This window comes from Coregonus clupeaformis, chromosome 25, assembly GCF_020615455.1.
Source record: "Coregonus clupeaformis isolate EN_2021a chromosome 25, ASM2061545v1, whole genome shotgun sequence".
NCBI classification, from domain to species: Eukaryota; Metazoa; Chordata; class Actinopteri; order Salmoniformes; family Salmonidae; genus Coregonus; species Coregonus clupeaformis.
This window is the reverse complement of record NC_059216.1, coordinates 868,787-890,188: the sequence shown is the minus strand read 5'-3', so window position 1 is coordinate 890,188 and position 21,402 is coordinate 868,787. Positions and strand designations below refer to the sequence as shown.

At 45.8% G+C, this 21,402-nt stretch overlaps 1 protein-coding gene across 4 annotated transcripts in view; it reads left to right on the top strand.

The window, feature by feature from the left end:
- The window catches only part of LOC121539142 (rab3 GTPase-activating protein non-catalytic subunit), a 39,396-nt gene extending 18,298 nt beyond the window's left edge, over positions 1–21,098 (top strand). The window contains exons 10-34 of one of the 4 annotated variants that reach the window (XM_041847418.2): positions 16–164; positions 603–682; positions 2,641–2,730; positions 3,088–3,227; positions 3,606–3,801; positions 3,914–4,057; positions 4,210–4,292; positions 4,405–4,469; positions 6,042–6,132; positions 6,320–6,447; positions 6,663–6,876; positions 6,983–7,080; positions 7,294–7,399; positions 7,538–7,698; positions 7,827–8,001; positions 8,179–8,352; positions 8,444–8,550; positions 9,916–9,982; positions 10,077–10,147; positions 16,138–16,173; positions 16,297–16,443; positions 16,675–16,890; positions 17,181–17,489; positions 19,702–19,866; positions 20,169–21,098. In XM_041847418.2, the coding sequence (XP_041703352.1) occupies positions 16–164; positions 603–682; positions 2,641–2,730; positions 3,088–3,227; positions 3,606–3,801; positions 3,914–4,057; positions 4,210–4,292; positions 4,405–4,469; positions 6,042–6,132; positions 6,320–6,447; positions 6,663–6,876; positions 6,983–7,080; positions 7,294–7,399; positions 7,538–7,698; positions 7,827–8,001; positions 8,179–8,352; positions 8,444–8,550; positions 9,916–9,982; positions 10,077–10,147; positions 16,138–16,173; positions 16,297–16,443; positions 16,675–16,890; positions 17,181–17,489; positions 19,702–19,866; positions 20,169–20,321 (3,365 nt within the window). In that variant the 3' untranslated portion in view covers positions 20,322–21,098. Of the gene's footprint in view, positions 1–15; positions 165–602; positions 683–2,640; positions 2,731–3,087; positions 3,228–3,605; positions 3,802–3,913; positions 4,058–4,209; positions 4,293–4,404; positions 4,470–6,041; positions 6,133–6,319; positions 6,448–6,662; positions 6,877–6,952; positions 7,081–7,293; positions 7,400–7,537; positions 7,699–7,826; positions 8,002–8,178; positions 8,353–8,443; positions 8,551–9,915; positions 9,983–10,076; positions 10,148–16,137; positions 16,174–16,296; positions 16,444–16,674; positions 16,891–17,180; positions 17,490–19,701; positions 19,867–20,168 lie in introns of all 4 variants that reach the window. The other 3 variants (XM_041847417.2, XM_041847419.2, XM_041847420.2) reach the window with 3 other exon arrangements.
- The last annotated feature ends 304 nt before the right edge of the window (positions 21,099–21,402 follow it).

The following is a 21,402-nucleotide window of genomic DNA, read 5'->3' as shown; positions in this document are numbered from 1 at the left end:
TCCCTCCCTCCCCAGGTATAATGACACTGTGTGTGTTTGACCAGATGAAGAATGCGTCTATCCTGGGGGGTTTCCATGCCTCTGTGAAGGGCAGCCCCCCTGCCATGAGTCAGTACATAACTGTGGGGGGAGGACCCTACACAGGCTTCTACTACGCCATAGAGGTGTGTGTTTGTGTCTGTCTGCCCATCTTTTTCTCACCTCATGCATGTCTGTTTATCTCCCTGAGAGAATGGTAGTTACTCTTTAATTAGAAAGTCGGCATTAGTTCAGACCAGTAGAAGCGACTTTTGACTTTCCTATTCCTTCTAGACCAGGGATGGGCAATAATTTTGGCTCGAGGGCCACATCAGGATTTCTAAATTAAGTGGAGGGACGTTATTTTGAAAAAGTGCAGTTATTAGGTCCATTATCATTTCTACATACTTTCTATGTAGTTTTATATGTTCAAGAGTGACCTGAAGTGTTATTACCCCCCCCCAAAGTCAAACCTCCCTCGGACCGGATTACCTTATTTTGCTGTAGACAGAGCAGAGATTTCCACCAAAGCAGCACAAAATGTCCAGTCAGAATATATTGTTTTTCTCTCTCTCTCTCTCCAGGGTAGCTCCCAGCCTCTCCTCTCCCATGTGGCTCTGGCTGTGGCGAGCAAACTCACATCGGCCTTGTTCAGCGCTGCCAGGTGCGCGCGTTTGTTTTTCTTACTTCAGAAAGTATTCAGACCACTTGACTTTTTTCACATTTTGTTATGTTACAGCTTTATTCAAAAATTTATAAAATAGTTTTTTCCCCTTCATCAATCTACACACAATACCCCGTAATGACAAAGCAAAAACAGGTTTTTAGATTTGTTTGCTAATTTATACAAAATAAAAAAACGGAAATATCACATTTACATAAGTATTCAGACCCTTTACCCAGTACTTTGTTGAAGCACCTTTGGCAGCGATTACAGCATTGAGTCTTCTTGTGAATGAGGCTACAAGCTTGGCACACCTGTATTTAGGGAGTTTCTCCCATTCTTCTCTACATATCCTCTCAAGCTCTGTCAGGTTGGATGGGGAGCGTTGCTGCACAGCTATTTTCAGGTCTCTCCAGAGATGTTAGATCGGGTTCAAGTCCGGGCTCTGGCTGGGCCACTCAAGGACATTCAGAGACTAGTCCCGAAGCCACTCCAGCGTTGTCTTGGCTGTGTGCTTAGGGTCGTTGTCCTGTTGGAAGGTGAACCTTCACCCCAGTCTGAGGTCCTGAGAGCTCTAGAGCAGGTTTTCATCAAGGATCTCTCTGTACTTTGCTCCGTTCATCTTTCCCTCGATCCTGACTAGTCTCCCAGTCCCTGCCGCTGAAAAACAACCCCACAGCATGATGCTGCCACCACCATTCTTCCCCGTAGGGATGGTGCCAGGTTTCCTCCAGACGTGACGCTTGGCATTCAGGCCAAAGAGTTCAATCTTTGTTTCATCAGACCAGAGAATCTTGTTTCTCATGGTCTGAGAGTCTTTAGGTGCCTTTTGGCAAACTCCAAGCAGGCTGTCATGTGCCTTTTACTGAGGAGTGGCTTCCCTCTGGCCACTCTACCATAAAGGCCTGATTTGGTGGAGTGCTGCAGAGATGGTTGTCCTTCTGGAAGGTTCTCCCATCTCCACAGAAAAACTCTAAAGCTCTGTCAGTTTGACCATCGGGTTCTTGGTCACCTCCCTGACCAAGGCCCTTCTCCCCCGATTGCTCAGTTTGGCCGGGCGGCCAGCTCTAGGAAGAGTCTTCTTGGTGGTTCCAAACTTCTTCCATTGAAGAATGATGGAGGCCACTGTGTTCTTGGGGACCTTCAATGCTGCAGAACAATTTTGGTACCCTTCCCCAGATCTGTGCCTCGACACAATCCTGTCTCGGACCTCTACGGACAATTCCTTCGACCTCATGGCTTGGTTTTTGCTCTGACATGCACTGTCAACTGTGGGACCTTATATAGACAGGTGTATGCCTTTCCAAATCATGTCCAATCAATTGAATTTACCACAGGTGGACTCTAATCAAGTTGTAGAAACATCTCAAGGATGATCAATGGAAACAGGATGCACCTGAGCTCAATTCCGAGTCTCATAGCAAAGGGTCTGAATACTCATGTAAATAAGGTATCTGTTTTTATTTTTATTTTATAGATTTGCACACAAAAAAAAACGGTTTTTGCATTGTTATTATTGGGTATTGTGTGTAGATTGCTGAGGGGGAAAAAACAATTTCATCTATTTTAGAATAAGGCTGTAATGTAACAAAATGTGGAAAAAGTCAAGGGGTCTGAATACTTTCCGAAGGCAGTGTATGTATGAGTATTCTCCCAATTGTCAGTATCTTTGCCTCCTACTCCCTTTAATCACAGTGAGTATTCCCTGAGGTGTGTGGGTGTGTTGACACGGCTGGGGCCTTCACTGAGCCATGCACTACCACTGCTACAGCCACACAGGACACAAAGCAGCTAAATCAATACAGTGATATAGCCTCTCTTTCCTGACAACTAATTCATTATAACTCTGTATGTCCTCTCCCTTCCCTCTTCTCACTCTCTTTCTTCTGCATTGCTTCTTTCTTTCTGTACCCTTTCTCTACCCTCTCATCTCTCCTCTCTTTCGCTCTCGTTGTCAGTGGGTGGCTAGGCTGGAAGAAACAGAGTGAGGAGGAGCCAACTCAGAAACAGAAGCCCAAGGTGGAGCCGGCCACGCCCCTGGCAGTCAGGTGACTCTTACATTTACATTTTAGTCATTTAGCAGACGCTCTTATCCAGAGCGACTTACAGTTAGTGAGTGCATACATTTTTCATACTGGCCCCCCGTGGGAATCGAACCCACAACCCTGGCGTTGCAAGCGCCATGCTCTACCAACTGAGCTACAGGAGACTCTTATCAGAAGAACTAGGAAACTGTTTGTTCTGCACACGCAATCTACGCAGTGAAATTGCCAAGTTATCTTATCACTTGCAAATGAATCAATTAGCCACTATATATATATATATATTTTTTTTTTTACATTTGTCACTTAACTGATTGCGTAGCCCAACTTCACCCTGTCCTCCCTCTCGTGTCCCGTCCTCAGGTTTGGTCTCCCAGACTCACGGCGTCACGGGGAGTCAATCTGTCTGTCCCCTTGTAACACTCTGGCTGGGGTCACGGACGACTTCGGCAGGGTCACTCTGCTTGACGTGGGGAGAGGCATAGCGATCCGCATGTGGAAGGGTGAGAGAGAGAAAAGCAAGGAAACAAAACATGAAGCGGATTTCAATTCTTTAGGAAAACAGACCTAATGTTGGAAACAAACATCATTCTGTTGTCATCCAGAGTTACATGTATTTATTTTCCAAGCTATAGCACACAATATTTTACATACAGCAGGTTTTTAAAGGACCAAAGAGTTTGGTCTGTTTGTGTTTTCATTTTTTCATGGAAAAAATATGACGATACTGGTATCATCACAGCCCTACTCATCAGTAAATGAATGATCTGGTTTAGTATAAAGACAGCTAATGTTGAGTAGGGTCTAGTTTTTGACTTGGAAAAAGGCCTTAGTTATATATCTAGTTATAATAACCTATTTCTGTGTGTTCCCTCCCAAAGGCTACCGGGACGCCCAGCTGGGTTGGGTACAGGTGTCTGAGGGGCGGGGCGAGCGTGAGTCCTCACCCTCTGCGCCCCTCCCACGGCGCCACGCCCAGTTCCTGGTCATCTATGCCCCCAGGAGAGGCATCCTGGAGGTTTGGGGCACACAGCAGGGGCCCAGAGTAGGAGCCTTCACTGTAGGGAAACACTGCAGGTACATACACACACAAAAACACACACACTCAGTTCTGATCGTATGTTTCTAAAGCATTTGAACTATTCTAACCAGTAACCATTTCCTTCTCTCCTATGTGTGTATGTGTCAGGTTGCTGTATGCAGGCTACCGGCTGATGGGGGTGAACAGTGTGACCAGTCAGGGCTGGCTGCTCCACACACAGCAGGTGTGTCTGTTCGACCCTGCTACTGGAGCACTACGCACTGTCACTGTTCCCTTCCATCTGGCCCTCAGGTGACTTCTCACACTAACACACACACTTCGTAGTACAGTTGGGACATCTTGGGAATATCAGGAGTACAATTATTGGATTGTGAAAGATTCTACACATACACAGCCTGTGTAGTTTTGCCAAAGGGACGTAATGATTATGTTCCCTGTGTCAGTGATAAGAAGAGTGAGAGGGCGAAGGACATGCACCTGCTGAAGAGACTGACCACACTATTGAAGAGCAGAGAGGTGGAACCAGGTATGACAGAAATGGAGGGGGAAATGAAGCGATGGAAGGATATCCTTTCCAGAAGTATTTGAACAGGGCAAACGAGAAGAGCTCTTTCTTACCTTTGACCTTCTCTCCACAGATATCCTGGAGAGCGAGGCCCAGAGTGTACTGCTGGACATCAAACACCCTGCCGTTAAGAAACAGGTCACACACACACACACATACATACAGTGCCTTGCAAAAGTATTTTGTTGCATTACAACCTGTAATTTAAATGGATTTTTATTTGCATTTCATGTAATGGACATACACAAAATAGTCCAAATTGTTGAATTGGAATGAAAACAATTACTGTATTCACCCCCTTTGCTATGAAGCCCCTAAATAAGATCTGGTGCAACCAATTACCTTCAGAAGTCACATAATTAGTTAGATTGCACACAGGTGGACTTTATTTAAGTGTCACATGTTCTGAAAGGCCCCAGAGTCTGCAACACCACTAAGCAAGGGGCACCACCAAGCAAGCGGCTCTCCAAACAGGTCAGGGACAAAGTTGTGGAGAAGTACAGATCAGGGTTGGCTTATAAAAAAAAAAATAGCTGAAACTTTGAACATCCCACGGAGCGCCATTTAAATCCATTATTAAAAAATGGAAATAATATGGCACCACAACAAACCTGGCAAGAGAGGGCCGCCTACCAAAACTCACGGACCAGGCAAGGAGGGCATTAATCAGAGGCAACAAAGAGACCAAAGATAACCCTCAAGGAGCTGCAAAGCTCCACAGCGGAGATTGGAGTATCTGTCCATAGGACCACTTTAAGCCGTACACTCCACAGAGCTGAGCTTTATGGAAGAGTGGGCAGAAAAAAGCCATGGCTTAAAGAAAAAAATAAGCAAACACGTTTGGTGTTTGCCAAAAGGGGGAGACTCCTCAAACATATGGAAGAAGGTACTCTGGTCAGATGAGACTAAAATTGAGCTTTTTGGCCATCAAGGAAAACGCTATGTCTGGCGCAAACCCAACACCTCTTATCACCCCGAGAACACCATCCCCACAGTGAAGCATGGTGGTGGCAGCATCATGCTGTGGGGATGTTTTTCGGCAGGGACTGGGAAACTGGTCAGAATTGAAGGAATGATGGATGGCGCTAAATACAGGGAAATTCTTGAGGGAAACCTGTTTCAGTCTTCCAGAGATTTGAGACTGAGACGGAGGTTCACCTTCCAGCAGGACAATGACCCTAAGCATACTGCTAAAGCACACACGAGTGGTTTAAGGGGAAACATTTAAATGTCTTGGAATGGCCTAGTCAAAGCCCAGACCTCAATCCAATTGAGAATCTGTGGTATGACTTAAAGATTGCTGTACACCAGCGGAACCCATCCAACTTGAAGGAGCTGGAGCAGTTTTGCCTTGAAGAATGGGCAAAAGTCCCAGTGGCCAGATGTGCCAAGCTTATAGCGATATACCCCAAGAGACTTGCAGCTGTAATTGCTGCAAAAGGTGGCTCTACAAAGTATTGACTTTGGGGGGATGAATAGTTATGCACGCTCAAGTTCTGTTTTTTGTCTTATTTCTTGTTTGTTTCACACAAAAAAATATTTTGCATCTTCAAAGTGGTAGGCATGTTGTGTTAGTCAAATGATACAAACCAGGCAACAGAGTAGGAAAAATGCCAAGGGGGTGAATACTTTTGCAAGCCACATAGTGGGGTCAGCACACCCAGGGAATGTGGTGTACTACTACTTACTGCCCTATGTCCTGCCCTTTAGGCCCTGGAGTCTCTGCTAGCCAATAAGAATGCTCCAGTGTCCTGTCTGACCAACATCACCCGAGTCTTACTGGCCAGTCTCAAAGGGCAAGGTACCGTGTATTCTGGATATCTATTGATAATTAATATCAAAACCATGTACATGTTTGTGTACAAATATGTGTCTTAATGCCTCTGTGTGTGGGTTAATGCCTGTATGTGTTGCCTGTGTGTGTGGGTTAATGCCTGTGTGTGTTGCCTGTGTGTGTGGGTTAATGCCTGTGTGTGTTGTCCCTGCAGACCCTGAGGCGGTAGATGAGGTGTTTTTCCAGTTGTGTTCCTCCCAGCTGAAATTGCTGCAGCTCTACACAGACATCCAACAGCTCCACTCTCCTGGGGAGGCCACCACAGACACACACACTGAACCTGTGAGTATAACAAACACTAAACAGACACACACTAAACAGACACACACACACACAGACTTGGTGAACCTGGTTGTACAGCAGTCTGACACTGAATTAACTAGCTACATTCAGAGCAGTTAACGGCAGTCCAATGCTGAGTTGCCAACAACACTCACCAATTTGGAATCTTAAACCACTCTTCTTTTTTCTCTCTCGTTCCACATCCTCCTTTCTAGACGGATATTGCAGGTATAGAGGAGGAGCTGGCCCGTGTCTACCCTACCCTGCAGCGCTACACAGAGCTCACGTCCGGCTCCTGCCCCTCCGTCTCATTCGCCCAGGACTCCCCCGACGCATCACTTCCTGTCCGGAGCTTCCTGTCCCAGATGGAGTGTGAGGGAGAGGAGATCAGGGTAGTGCCAGGGCCCGACGACGACTGGACACAGCTGGGTAGAATGAACACACACACAACACACAAAGACACACACACACACACACGATTACCTATAAGTGTGTTAGAGGTTAGTCTGTGTGTGTGTTGTTTTTTCCCCTGTAGGGAGCTTTCTGTTCTGGGGCTGTCTGACAGGAGAGAGCCCTCTACAGAAAGTCTGTAACACACTGCAGGAGACCGGCATCAGCCCACAGCAACTACTGGTGAGGAGAGGAGGGAGGGAGGAGGGAGGGAGGAGGGAGGGAGGGTGAGGTGGTGGAGGAATGAGAGGAAGACGATTCAAGGAAGGGTTGATTTGGGTATGGGAGGAAGAATAGACCGTTTTGAAATAGAATGAAATGTAACTCATGCATGTTGTCTGTCCGTGTGTGTGTGTGTCTGTCCGTGTGTGTGTGTGTGTGTGTGTTTTCCTTCAGTCTTTGCTGCTGACTGTATGGCTGCACAGAGAGAAGGAAGTATTGAAGAAACCAGAGGCTGTCAGACACCTACACACATTGCTCACTGCCCTTAGCTCCATGAAAGGTGTGTGAGCACATCTTATTTCCAATGTGGTCTGTGCTGTGATGACATTGAGTTAGCAGTTGGCTTGTGGTTAGATGGTAGGTGGGTAGACTCCCATTGACTTCTGTAGACGTCTGTGTTTCTTCCTCCTCTCCGTAGGTGCGGTGGAGGAGTCGTGGGACATGCAGTGTGTCTCCCCCTGGTGGCAGCAGGTGCGGTCTGCATGTGTCCAGTCCCACAGTGCTGCTGCCGCCCTGTTGGCTGCAATAGTGGCTCAATGCGCTGCTAAGGCTAACATCACCAGCCTGGCCGAAACCAAGGTCACAAACACACACACCACACACCACACACACATATAATCAGCTAGCTCTGGCAAAGAAAAAGGTGAACACACACACACTGATATGTGTGCTTCGTCACTGATTCTTTGTGTGTGTGTGTGTATCAGTTCCAGTCGGAGTGGGAGGCGGTGTCGTTGGAGCTGGAACAGTGGGCGGTGTGTGTGAGACAGCTGGAGGACGTGTTGTCCCTGCAGACGCTGCTGTGTGTGCCTCCTCCTCAGGGAACACCAGGGGGCGCCACACCACACTGCTCAGTCAAAGCCCTGCTGGAGGGGGGCCGAGGTACTGGATACATACTATGAGAAATAAAAAGTCCATAATCCCTGAAGGAATCTCAGATCTGAGAGGGTTGGGATTGGTGAGAGTGATGAAGTGAAACTTTGCTTTCACCAATACAATCACATATACAGTTGATCAGTGATTACCTACGCGCTCTCTCTCCCCTTCATTCACTCTCAGGTGGTATAGCAGACAGTGTGGCTAAGTGGGTGTTCAGGCAGGACTTGGCCCCTGAGCGGCTGAAGGACATGCTGCAGAGGAGGGGGGAGGCCAAGAGCATGGAACAGCCCAACCAGCCAGAGCAGGGGGAGGGAGGGAAGAGGCAGAAGGATGTAGACTTTAACAGGGCATCAGGTGAGTGGGTACTCCTGTGGTCACTAACCTGATTCCCCCATAGGGAAATGTGTTTGTTGTTGCTGTTGTATTAAAGTGTGTGTTCCTCCAGAGCTGCTGGTGTCTGTGTGCCAGCGTTTCCCAGACTCCCTCTCTCCTGACCTGCTGTTTGCTCACTGCTGCTGGGAGTACGTGGTGCAGTGGAACAAAGACCCAGAGGTGGGGCTCCATACAGTACCGGCACACAGACCTTCACATCTATACACACACACTCTCATCCTTACACACCTAGAGACACACACTTACATCCATACACAACTATGCACACACACAGACACGCACATCCATACATCGGGTGGGTCTAATCCTGAATGGTGATCGGTTAAAACCGCATTCCAGCCAGAGTCTATTCCACAAGTTACAACAGGCTAAATCTATGATGTTAAAATGCCTATTTCAAATCAAATCAAATTTGATTTGTCACATGCGCCGAATACAACAGGTGTAGACCTTACCGTGAAATGCTTACTTACAAGCCCTTAATCAACAATGCAGTTCAAGAAATTGAGTTAAGAAAATATGTACTAAATAAACGAAAGTAAAAAAATTTAATAAAAAGTAACACAATAAAATAACATTAGCTCTAGCCTTTGGCTTCTGGTTGGGATATGTACGTACGGTCACCGTGGGGACGACATCGTTGATGCACTTATTGATTTACTCTGTTCCATCTGACTGCACAATCCACTGTCTCATCAGCCCAGCAATGTATAAACTTGGTCTCTACTATAAAAAGCATCTAGACATTATCTCACATTTCTTTTAGACTAACATTTTGTTTTCAACAGCAGAGATTTGTATAAACCTTGCTGTCTGTCTTTCCGACATTTGCAACATTGTTTCAATATTCAAATTTGATGTCCAGCTGTCACATAGTAATGAACGTGTCGGGAGGAGACAGACAGGCAGGCAGCTTTTCTCAGCCAGTCGAAATCATTAATCATGAAATCGCGCATCATTAGCTCACTGTTATGGATGTATCCAAATAAATGGCACTAGATAACAGCTTAAACAAATGCAAATGCAGTTACTTTGTTGTTAATCTGGGTGTACTGTTTGACGTGACTGTAAATTAGCCGTAGTTGACTAGCTAGCAAGCAAGGGATAAGAACGTTGCCAGCTAGTATGGCAATATAACATTTAGAATGAAAGACTGGGTTGCATCCATAGATACGGAACAAAAAGACTTAACGACTGGGTCACGTCTCTGGCAACCGAACCGATAGAACGAACGACCAGCCGGCTTGGTTAACAACCCTAGATTTGTGTCAGGACTATATCTCGTGGAAGGATGAAATAGTAATGAAAATATGTCAATCATTATTTGAATATGTTGGTAACCTAGTATATAAAAGTGACAATGCCCCTGAAGCCAGTGTTTGGAGGACTTCGTCTCGGGCCTAACAACACCTGTGCCAATATATCCACCAAACACCGGTTTCTCTGGCATTATCACTTAACTATATACCGACAGGTTGAGGTGTACAATTAAATGTTTTGTTGTCTCTCTCTCTCTCTCTGTAGGAGGGAAGGTTTCTGTGTTGGGCGGTGGAACACCTGAAGCTAGTCTCAAGTCCTCACATCCAACTGGGTGAGACTATACTTCATCTTATGCAATATTCACTCAGTGTGTCTTCAGTGTGTCCCTTCGTTTGTGCTATAAGATGACTCTCTTTCTCCTGCAGGCATCTCTTCAATGATGTGGAACACGTTCATCGTTAAACGTTTCTCAGCTGCTGCTTTCCTTATGGAGAAGGTGAACAGAATATTAGGGATGTGCATCTTTCCCTTTCAACACGATTCAATATGTATCTAGATACATGGGCTCCGATACGATACAGGAACGATACGTTTTAGTTTGAAATGAATCGATGCGATTCGGTTCGAGGCACTAACATTTGTTGCATAAACATTAATTTTCCAGTCTAAATTAAAATCTGCTGCTGATGGATCTCATGAGCTGGGCCTCTGAGCTGGATCTGTCTGAGCTGACTTCTCTCTCTCTTTGTGTGTGTGTGTGTAAATTATGAACAAAACTATAAACGCAACATGCAACAAAGACTTTACTGAGTTACAGTTCATATAAGGAAATCAGTCAATGGAAATAAATAAATTAGGCCCTAATCTATGGATTTCTCATGACTGGGAATACAGATATGCATCTGTTTGTCACAGATACACTACATGACCAAAAGTACACCACCTCGTCGAACATCTCATTCCAAAATCACGGACATTAATATGGAGTTGGTCCCCACTTTGCTGCTATAACAACCTCCACTCTTCTGGGAGGGTTTCCCACTAGATGTTGGAACATTGATGCGGGGACTTGCTTCCATTCAGCCATAAGAGCATTAGTGAGGTCAGGCACTGATGTTGGGCGATTAGGCCTGGCTCGCAGTCGGCGTTCCAATTCATCCCAAAGGTGTTCGATGGAGTTGAGGTCAGGGCTCTGTGCAGGCCAGACAAGTTCTTCCACACCGATCTTGACAAACAATTTCGGTATGGACCTCGCTTTCTGCACGGGGGCATTGTCATGCTGAAACAGGAAAGGGCCTTCCCCAAACTTTGTGCCACTGTAGTGTTAAGATTTCACTTCACTGGGACTAAGGGGCCTATCCCGAACCATGAAAAACAGCCCCAGACCATTATTCCTCCTCCACCAAACTTTACAGTTGGCACTATGCATTTGGGCAGGTAGTGTTCTCCTGGCATCCGCCAAACCCAGATTAGTCCATCGGACTGCCAGATGGTGAAGCGTGATTCATCACTCCAGAGAACTCGTTTCCACTGCTCCAGAGTCCAATTGTGGCAAGCTTTACACCACTCCAGCCGAAGCTTGGCATTGCGCATGGTAGTCTTAGGCTTGTGTGCGGCTGCTCGGCCATGGAAACCCATTTCATGAAGCCCCTGACAAATAGTTATTATGCTGACATTGCTTCCAGAGGCAGTTTGGAAGTCAGCAGTCGGCGGTCCCATTCTGTGAGCTTGTGTGGCCTACCAATTCGCGGCTGAGCCGTTGTTGCTCCTAGATGTTTCCACTTCACAATAACAGCACTTACAGTTGACCGGGGCAGCTCTAGCAGGGCAGAAATTTTATGAACTAGAAAGGTAGCATCCTATGATGATGTCACGTTGAAAAGTCACTGAGCTCTTCAGTAAGGCCATTCTACTGCCAATGTTTGTCTATGGAGATTGCATGGCTGTGTCCTTGATTTTATACACCTGTCAGCAACGGGTGTGGCTGAAATGGCCTAATCCAATCATTTGAAGGGGTGTCCACATACTTTGTATATATATATAGTGTACATAAAAATAAAGTTAGGGCCGTGGATCAGAAAATCAGTCAGTATCTGGTGTGACCACCATTTGCTTCATGTGGCGCAACACATCTCCTTCGCATAGAGTTGATCAGGCTTTTGATTGTGGCCTGTGGAATTTTGTCCCACTCCTCTTCGATGGCTGTGCAAAGTTTCTGGATGTTGGCGGGAACTGGAACACGCTGTCGTACATATCAAATCAGAGCATCCCAAACATGCTCATTTTCAGCTTCCAAGACCTGTGTACAGATCCTTGCGACATGGGACCATGCATTTTCATGCTGAAGCATGAGGTGATGTCAGCGGATGAATGGCACAACAATGGGCCTCAACTCATCATGGTATCTCTGTCCATTCAAATTGACATCGATAAAATGCAATTGTGTTCGTTGTCCGTAGCTTATGCCTGCCCATACCATAACCCCATTGACACCATGGGGCACTCTGTTCACAACGTTGACATCAGTAAACTGCTCACCCACACAACTGCCATCTGCCCGGTACAGTTGAATCCGGGATTTATTTTTGATTTTTGATTTAACTAGGCAAGTCAGTTAAGAACAAATTCTTATTTACAACGACGGCCTACACCGGCCAAACCCGGACGACGCTGAGCCTATTGTGCGCTGCACTATGGGACTCCCAATCACGGCCGGTTGTGATACAGCCTGGAATTGAACCAGGGAGTCTGTAGTGATGCCTCAAGCACTGCGACGCAGTGCCATAGACCGCTGCGCCACTCGGGAGCCCAATTAATCCATGAAGAGCTTTTCAGTGTGCCAGTGGCCATCGAAGGGGAGCATTTGTCCACTGAAGTCGGTTACGACGACAAACTGCAATCAGGTCAAGACCCTGGTGAGGACTACGAGCACGCACATGATTCTTCGGTTGTGCAAACCCACAGTTTCATCAGCTGTCTGGGTGGCTGGCCTCAAACGAAGAAGCCGGACGTGGAGGTCCTGGGCTGGCATGGTTACACGTGTCTGCGGTTGTGAGCCCGGTTGGACGTATTACCAAATTCTGTAAAATGATGTTGGAGGTGGCTTATGGTAGAGAAATTAACATTACATTCTGGTGGACGGACATTCCTGCAGTCAGCATGCCAATTGCATCTGTGACATTGTGTTGTGTGACAAAACTGCACATTTTAAAGTGGCCTTTTGTTGCACCTGTGTAATGATAATTTTGTTTAATCAGCTTCTTGATATGCCACACCTGTCAGGTGGATGGATTATCTTGGCAAAGGAGATATGCTCATTAACAGGGAGGTACATTTGTGCACAACAATTGAGAAAAATAAGCTTTGTTTGTGTATGAAACATTTCTGGGATCTTTTATTTCAGCTCATCGGACCAACACTTTACATGTTGCGTATATATTTTTGTTCAGTATATACAGTATGTCTGGTGTACAGTGAGGGGAAAAAAAGTATTTGATCCCCTGCTGATTTTGTACGTTTGCCCACTGACAAAGAAATTATCAGTCTATCATTTTAATGGTAGGTTTATTATAAAAGACACCTGTCCACAGAAGCAATCAATCAATCAGATTCCAAACTCTCCACCATGGCCAAGACCAAAGAGCTCTCCAAGGATGTCAGGGACAAGATTGTAGACCATCGCCAAGCAGCTTGGTGAGAAGGTGACAACAGTTGGTGTGATTATTCGCAAATGGAAGAAACACAAAATAACTGTCAATCTCCCTCGGCCTGGGGCTCCATGCAAGATCTCACCTCGTGGAGTTGCAATGATCATGAGAACGGTGAGGAATCAGCCCAGAACTACACGGGAGGATCTTGTCAATGATCTCAAGGCAGCTGGGACCATAGTCACCAAGAAAACAATTGGTAACACACTACTCCGTGAAGGACTGAAATCCTGCAGCGCCCACAAGGTCCCCCTGCTCAAGAAAGCACATATACAGGCCCGTCTGAAGTTTGCCAATGAACATCTGAATGATTCAGAGGAGAACTGGATGAAAGTGTTGTGGTCAGATGAGACCAAAATCGAGGTCTTTGGCATCAACTCAACTCGCCGTGTTTGGAGGAGGAGGAATGCTGCCTATGACCCCAAGAACACCATCCCCACCATCAAACATGGAGGTGGAAACATTATTCTTTGGGGGTGTTTTTCTGCTAAGGGGACAGGACAACTTCACCGCATCAAAGGGACGATGGACGGGGCCATGTACCGTCAAATCTTGGGTGAGAACCTCCTTCCCTCAGCCAGGGCATTGAAAATGGGTTGTGGATGGGTATTCCAGCATGACAATGACCCAAAACACACGGCCAAGGCAACAAAGGAGTGGCTCAAGAAGAAGCACATTAAGGTCCTGGAGTGGCCTAGCCAGTCTCCAGACCTTAATCCCATAGAAAATCTGTGGAGGGAGCTGAAGGTTTGAATTGCCAAACGTCAGCCTCGAAACCTTAATGACTTGGAGAAGATCTGCAAAGAGGAGTGGGACAAAATCCCTCCTGAGATGTGTGCAAACCTGGTGGCCAACTACAAGAAACGTCTGACCTCTGATTGCCAACAAGGGCTTTGCCACCAAGTACTAAGTCATGTTTTGCAGAGAGGTCAAATACTTATTTCCCTCATTAAAATGCAAATCAATTTATAAACATTTTGACATGCGTTTTTCTGGATTTTTTTGTTGTTATTCTGTCTCTCACTGTTCAAATAAACCTACCATTAAAATTATAGACTGATCATGTCTTTGTCAGTGGGTAAACGTACAAAATCACCAGGGGATCAAATACTTTTTTCCCTCACTGTATGTAGGCATCTGAGCTAAGCCATAAAGGAGACTGGGCATCTACCATCCCACTATCAGATAAGGGGGGGCAATGTTTGCTTTTTGATCTGAATTCACCATCACCCACTAATTAATTTGTAATTTTTGCAGATTCAAAGTGTTTGAGCTAGTAATGTATCAATATTCATCTTTAAAATGAATAAATAGCATAACTTTTTGGATTTCACCCCGTCTCCAAATCGAATGGTTTAGACCGTTTTGGAAGTTTTTATGGAGTTACTTTTTTCTCCTCCTGCTTCACCCATGCAGTGCAAGTAGCAAACATGATTTCAGTCCTCGTTATGAAATTATCATCTTTACCCTGTATATCTAAAAATGACCATATACACTGTTTTAAAGCAAAACTACACAAACTATTGCTGAACCTGAACAATCAAAATAAAATCTAATGTAGCCTACGCCCCAACCAGCAAGTAGGCTATAGCCAGATTACTAGACTAAACTCCACTCTATTGTGAAGGAAGTTTCTGATGACTCACCAACCGAGTGGAGCAGAGCCCAGGTGTTGTGGAATCTAGCTCCGACTACATTGATTCACCCAAGGTCAATACTTCAAAGAAATGTAAATTATGAAACGTCTACCTTGTATCTGTGTTTGTCCTCTGTAGTTACCTGTCTTTGTTTGCCAAAATCCATACTTTTTCAATAAACTTTCATCAAAAACAACCACTGACTGTTTGCTCATTGCTGTTGCTCTAAGATGGCAACTCAGCGCATGTGCCAATTGAATCTCAACAAGGAAAAAGTCGGTGGTTGTATTTAATTAACGTTTATTGAAAATGTATGTATTTCAGCAAACAAAGAAAGGCAAACATAGGTACAAGGTAGGCGATCGATAATTACATTTATTTGAAGTATTGACCTTGGCGAATCGATGTAGTTGGTGCTAGGTTCCACAAAGCCTGGTCTCTGCTCCACTCCGTTTGTGGAGTCATCAGAATCTTCCTTCACCAAGGAGTGTGAGTTTAGTCCACAAAGCCAGATCAGAGTTGTCTCCAGCGGTAGTTTAGGCTACTTTAATCCGGTAAAACAAACTTTTCAACAGCGCCTTTGATAACAATAACCGTGAAATTACATTGGTTGAACTTGTTACTGAACTAATAAAGCCTAATATTGCGCAAGCCATTTTACAAACATTTGAGTGCTGAACACAGCTTGACAATGCACAGCTTGACTAGGCTACTGATATTGCCTGGAGTTGTTGACTTGTTGATCAATGACTGTCGATCAATGACTGTCAACACAGTTACACGCTCGACACTGAAGGAGAGGTAGAAATAAAGTAATATGAGCCAAAAATGTTAGTGAACTGGAGATTCGTAACGTTTGAATCAATTTTCTGACTGATTCACGCTACATTTGGATCGGTTTGGGGTCCTGCGGACCGATACAGTCTTATCTTAAACATTTGAACCGGGGACCTTTGAATATTGGTGAATCGTTACATCCCTACAGAATATGTTCATCAGAACTCTCACATACAAACATATTCTGTAGGGATGTAACGATTCACCGATACGCATCGGTCCCCGGTGCGTCCTGATCATGATTCTGATCATGATTCTCATTATAATGCTCAAACTGATCGTCTGTTTGTGTTTCCTCTTCATAGGTGGGGAAGGCCCCTAAGGACCGCCTGTGTCGACGGGTGAGCAGCCCTGCCCTATTCAGCCTTACAGCTACATGTCTGCCTCTCTGATTGGGACTTTGTTTTGGCTGTGAATAGATGTGTACATAACGGTATATAACGTCTGTCTGTGTATGTATTCAGGATGTGGGAATGGGAGACTGCGCCATGACATCATTCCTGGGTTCCTGTGTTCAGCTGCTACAGATTCTGATGGAGGTACGGATCAAAAAAGATGGATGGATGCATACGGTTGGGCAGATTAAAATGTTTCCCTGCGCTGTAGCACAGGTAAAAAGCATGTGCTGCATGCAAAGTGGATATAAGTGCACGTCACCATGCAAGAGAGTTTGTCACAGTAACGATGTACCATTACTGCAGCACAGGGATTTTGAAAAATAACTTTTGAACTAAAGCATCTGTAGATGCACAGATAGACTGCACTTTGGTTGATTTTATAGTGATACTGGCAAGTGAGGCTGGTCCTTGGTTACTCTGAACCCCTCTCCCCCTCTCCTCCAGGCAGACTCGGGGGTAGAAGAGGTGAATCCTCCAGAGCTGTGTGTGGAGGAGGTGTGGGGGAGAGCAGAGGGACCTGCCTCCATAGCAGAGTTAGCCCTGGAGCAGAAGGGAGTTCACTACCCCCTTGTACAACACCACTGTCTCCTGGCCTCTCTACTCCACACTGCTATGACCTTCAGTCTCAGGGTCAAACCACTCAGCCTGTTCGACAGCAAGGTGAGACAAGCACGTGGCATAAACCAAAGAGTACACACATGCATAACACCTACAGCAGGGTTTCCCAACCCTCTCCTCTGACCCCACCCAGACGTTTCACATGTTTGTTTTAACCCTAAACTGGCACACCTGTTTCAATTAGTCACAGGCTTGATGATTAGTTGACTAATTGAATCAGGGGTGCCAGTTTAGGGTTAAAACAAAAATTTGAAACGTCTGGGGGGGCCCGAGGAAAGGGTTGGGAAACACTGACCTACACTATACTCACTGCAAGTCTTTCCTTCTTCCAGGGTAAGAATGCCTTCTTCAGAGAGCTGTCGTCCATCCAGCTGATGCCCAGTGGAGACATGGACCATGGCCTGGTCTCCCTCAGACAGGAGTTTCTGCTCAGGGTGTTGACAGGCTGGGTGACGACCCAGAGGGAGGCGGGGGAGGCTCCTGCATCCACTCGGCCGGGCCCTGGGTCTGGGTCAGGGGACAAGACGTGGCCCTCTCTGTGTCTGGACCTGGGGCTCCTGCTGCAGGTCAACCCAGACCTCCTGCGCAGACATCTGGTGTGTGAGCTGTACAACCAGGGCCTGGACCCCCGGGCAGAGCAGGTAGGTAGTCATAAACACCAACAAGTCCCTCAATACACATCTGCTGGTAACTGGATAGAAACTGATATGAACACATACGAACACATATAACATACACTCACGGGCCGGTTTATTAGGTACACCCATCTACTAACGGGTCGGAACCCTCTTTTCCTTCAGAACAGACTGAATTCTTCGGGGCATTCTACAAGGTGTTGGAAATGTTCCACATGGATTTTGGTCCATGCTGACGCGATGGCATCACGCAGTTGCTGCAGATTGGACGTTGGTACATTCATGCTGCGAACAGCCCATTCCATCTCATCCCAAAGATGCTCTATTGGGTTGAGGTCTGGGGACTGTGCAGGTCACTCAAGTAAACTGAACTCGCTGTCATGTTCCAGGCGATGTTTTACCACTCCTCAATTTTCCTTTTCCATTTTAGTCATTTAGCAGACGCTCTTATCCAGAGCGACTTACAGGAGCAATTAGGGTTAAGTGCCTTGCTCAAGGGCACATCGACAGATTTTTCACCTAGTCGGCTCGGGGATTAGAACCAGCGACCTTTCGTTACTGGCACAACGCTCTTAACCACTAAGCTACCTGCCGTCCAGTGTTGGTGATCGAATGTCCACTGGAGCCGCTTCTTCTTGATTTTAGCTTATAGGAGTGGAACCTGGTGTGGTTGTCTGCTGCAATAGCCCATCCGTGAAAAGGATTGAGGAGTTGTGCGTTCCGATGCCGTTCTGCACTCCACTGATGTACTGCGCAGTTATTTGTCTGTTTGTGGCCCGCCAGCTTGCACGGTTCTTGCCATTCTCCTTCGATCTCTCTCATCAACAAGCTGTTTTCACCCAAAGGACTGCTGCTGACTGGATTTGTTTTGTCTGTCGCACCATTCGCGGTAAACCTGGGCGGCCGTTTCTGAGATACTGGATTCGGCACGCCTGACACTGACAATCATACCATGCTCAAAGCCGCTTAGGTCACTCGTTTAGTCCATTCTAACGTTCAATAGAACAGTAACTGAATGCCTCGATGCCTGTCTGCCTGCTTTATATAACAAGCCACGGCCACGTGACTCACGGTCTGTAGGAGCGATCCATTTTCGTGAACAGGTGGTATACCTAATAAACTATCCGATGTGTACAGTGTATTCGGAAAGTATTCAGACCCCTTACCCGTTTCCACATTTTGTTACATTACAGCCTTATTCTAAAATTGATTAAATTGTTTTTTCCCCTCATCAATACCCCATAATGACAAAGCAAAAACTGTTTTTTAGAAATTGTTGCTAATTTATAAAAAATTAAAAACTGAAGTATGACATTTACATAAGTATTCAGACCCTTTACTCAGTACTTTGTTGAAGCACCTTTGGCAGCGATTACAGCATCAAGTCTTCTTGGGTATGACGCTACAAGCTCTGTCAGAGTAACCATCAGGTTCTTGGTCACCTCCCTGACCAAGGCCCTTCTCCCCCGATTGTTCAGTTTGGCAGGGCGGCCAGCTCTAGGAAGAGGCTTGGTGGTTCTAAACTTCTTCCATTTAAGAATGATGGAGGCCACTGTGTTCTTGGGGACCTTCAATGCTGCAGAAATGTTTTGGTACCCTTCCTACGATCTGTGCCTCAACACAATCCTGTCTCTGAGCTCTACGGACAATTCATTCGACCTCATGGCTTGGTTTTTGCGCTGACATGCACTGTCAACTCTGGGACCTTTATATACATTTACATTTACGTCATTTAGCAGACATATAGAGAGGTGTGTGCCTTTCCAAATCATGTCCAATCAATTGAATTTACCACACGTGGACTCCAATCAAGTTGTAGATACATCAAGGATGATCAATGGAAACAGGATGCACCTGAGCTCAACTTCGAGTCTCATAGCAAAGGGTCTGAATACTTATGTAAATAAGGTATCTGTTTTTGTTTTTTTATAAATTGGCAAAAATTTCTAAAACCCTGTTTTTGCTTTGTCATTTTGGGGTATTGTGTGTAGATTGCTGAGGAATTGTATTAAAATTTAATCCATTTTAGAGTAAGAATAACGTAACAAAATGTGGAAAAGGTCAAGGGGTCTGAATACTTTCCGAAGGCACTGTACATATTCGTACACTCATGTTACTTGTCATATTTAATGACAAGTAACTTTATACACACAATTAATATGATCACTCACACAAAATACATTACGTAACTGAAGCCTGCCGGTGTGTGTGTTGTCAGGTGATGTTGGAGGTGGAGGATAAGGACGTGTTGGGTTCCCAGCTGTTGGTTCTAACAGGCCAGAGGCTTAGCTACTCCCTGCTCCACACCCAGACCCAGACCCAGCCCGCCATGGAGCTGCTGGCACGCCTCCCCCCCACACTCTGCACCTGGCTCAAGGCTATGGTGAGACCAACCTCTGTGTTACCTTATAACATGTTATATCCACTGTAGAACACCTGGGTCAAGCTGCTTAAAAGCATCTGTCTCAAGCCTATAGCGAGATTTACCAGCCACCTGAATACACACTATAACCACGTTATGGCACCTTCATAACACCTGTCTTAAGGCCATGGTGAGACCAGCTAGTCTTCTGTGTCACCCTATAACCAATTAACAGCATATTGTGTAACTGTAATTCAACCACCTAGTTTTGTGTGGGTTACTGATGCTATTCATGTGTATCTCTGTGTGTGTGTTGTCCCCAGGACCCCAGTGAGCTGGGGTGCCCGTCGGTGCCCCTGAGCCAGACCAGCAGGCTGGCGAGCCGCCTCATAGAGATTCTACCTGAGAACCACGGCCAGTACAACCTGGCACTACACCTACTGGAGGCTGTGGAGGACCTGCAGGGAGAGGACTGAGAGAGGGGGCGTGGGGAGAGAGGACTGAGGGAGAGGAGGGAGGACTGAGGGGACAGAGAGAGAGAGAGAGAGTAGAAGAGAGGGAACTTGATGGCTTCTTGCAATTTCCTTGCTAGCATCCAGGATCGGAGCGAGAGAGGTAGTGAACTGGTGTATTTCCTATCATGTACAGTACAGGAAGCAGAGGTACCCTGTTTTTATGAGAGGGAGGCTTATGTGTTCAGTTGAAAAAGTGTTGAATCTAATTAAGCGTAAATGAAAGAGGGAGGGGGGGGTAGGATGGGTTTTTATTATTTATTATTTAATTATTAATTATTTAATTCAATCCAGTGCTCACTCATCTTACTCTGATTCAAATAAGTAACATATTGTATTAGATTGATCAATGTTTAAGTCTGCATTTCTGAAGGGAATATGATGGGCTAGATGGAGTTGGATATGTCATTTGTGTCACTTTCTACTGGTCAATTATTTTTACTTTGTCTCTCAGCTATACCTAGCAGCCCTTGTATGTACTGTACTCCCTTTTAACTCAGACTTAACGACCCACTCAAAGGGGGTTGCAGGGTGTGTGCCATATGATTGTTCAGTAAGCATCCCTTCCTCCTCAGCTGTCCCTCAGATTAGTGATGATGTATGATAAACAGACCTGTTATTTATACATGCTGCAGTACTACTAGCTATGCCTGTACCCACTGTACTGTTCTGTAGTTGTAATCTAGACACTGGCTGAGGGACCCCACTGGGGGCAGACAGCAGAATAAACAGTTAACACTGGTCATTTTTTACATTTTTAGTCATTTAGCAGACGCTCTTATCCAGAGCGACTTACATTTTTTCATACTGGCCTCCCGTGGGAAACGAACAGACAACCCTGACGTTGCAAGCGCCATGCTCTACCAACTGAGCTAGATGATGGTAATTTCCAAACGGTAGCAGTACATGGCTGCGTTGAGTATGGAAAAAAACTGCAACAGTGCTGTTCTGAACCTGTTGAAACACATGGAGAGGTTGGGTTGTGGGTTAAATGTACCACTGCCCTTTAAATACTTCACTCATCGCTTCAACCCACACCCACCAA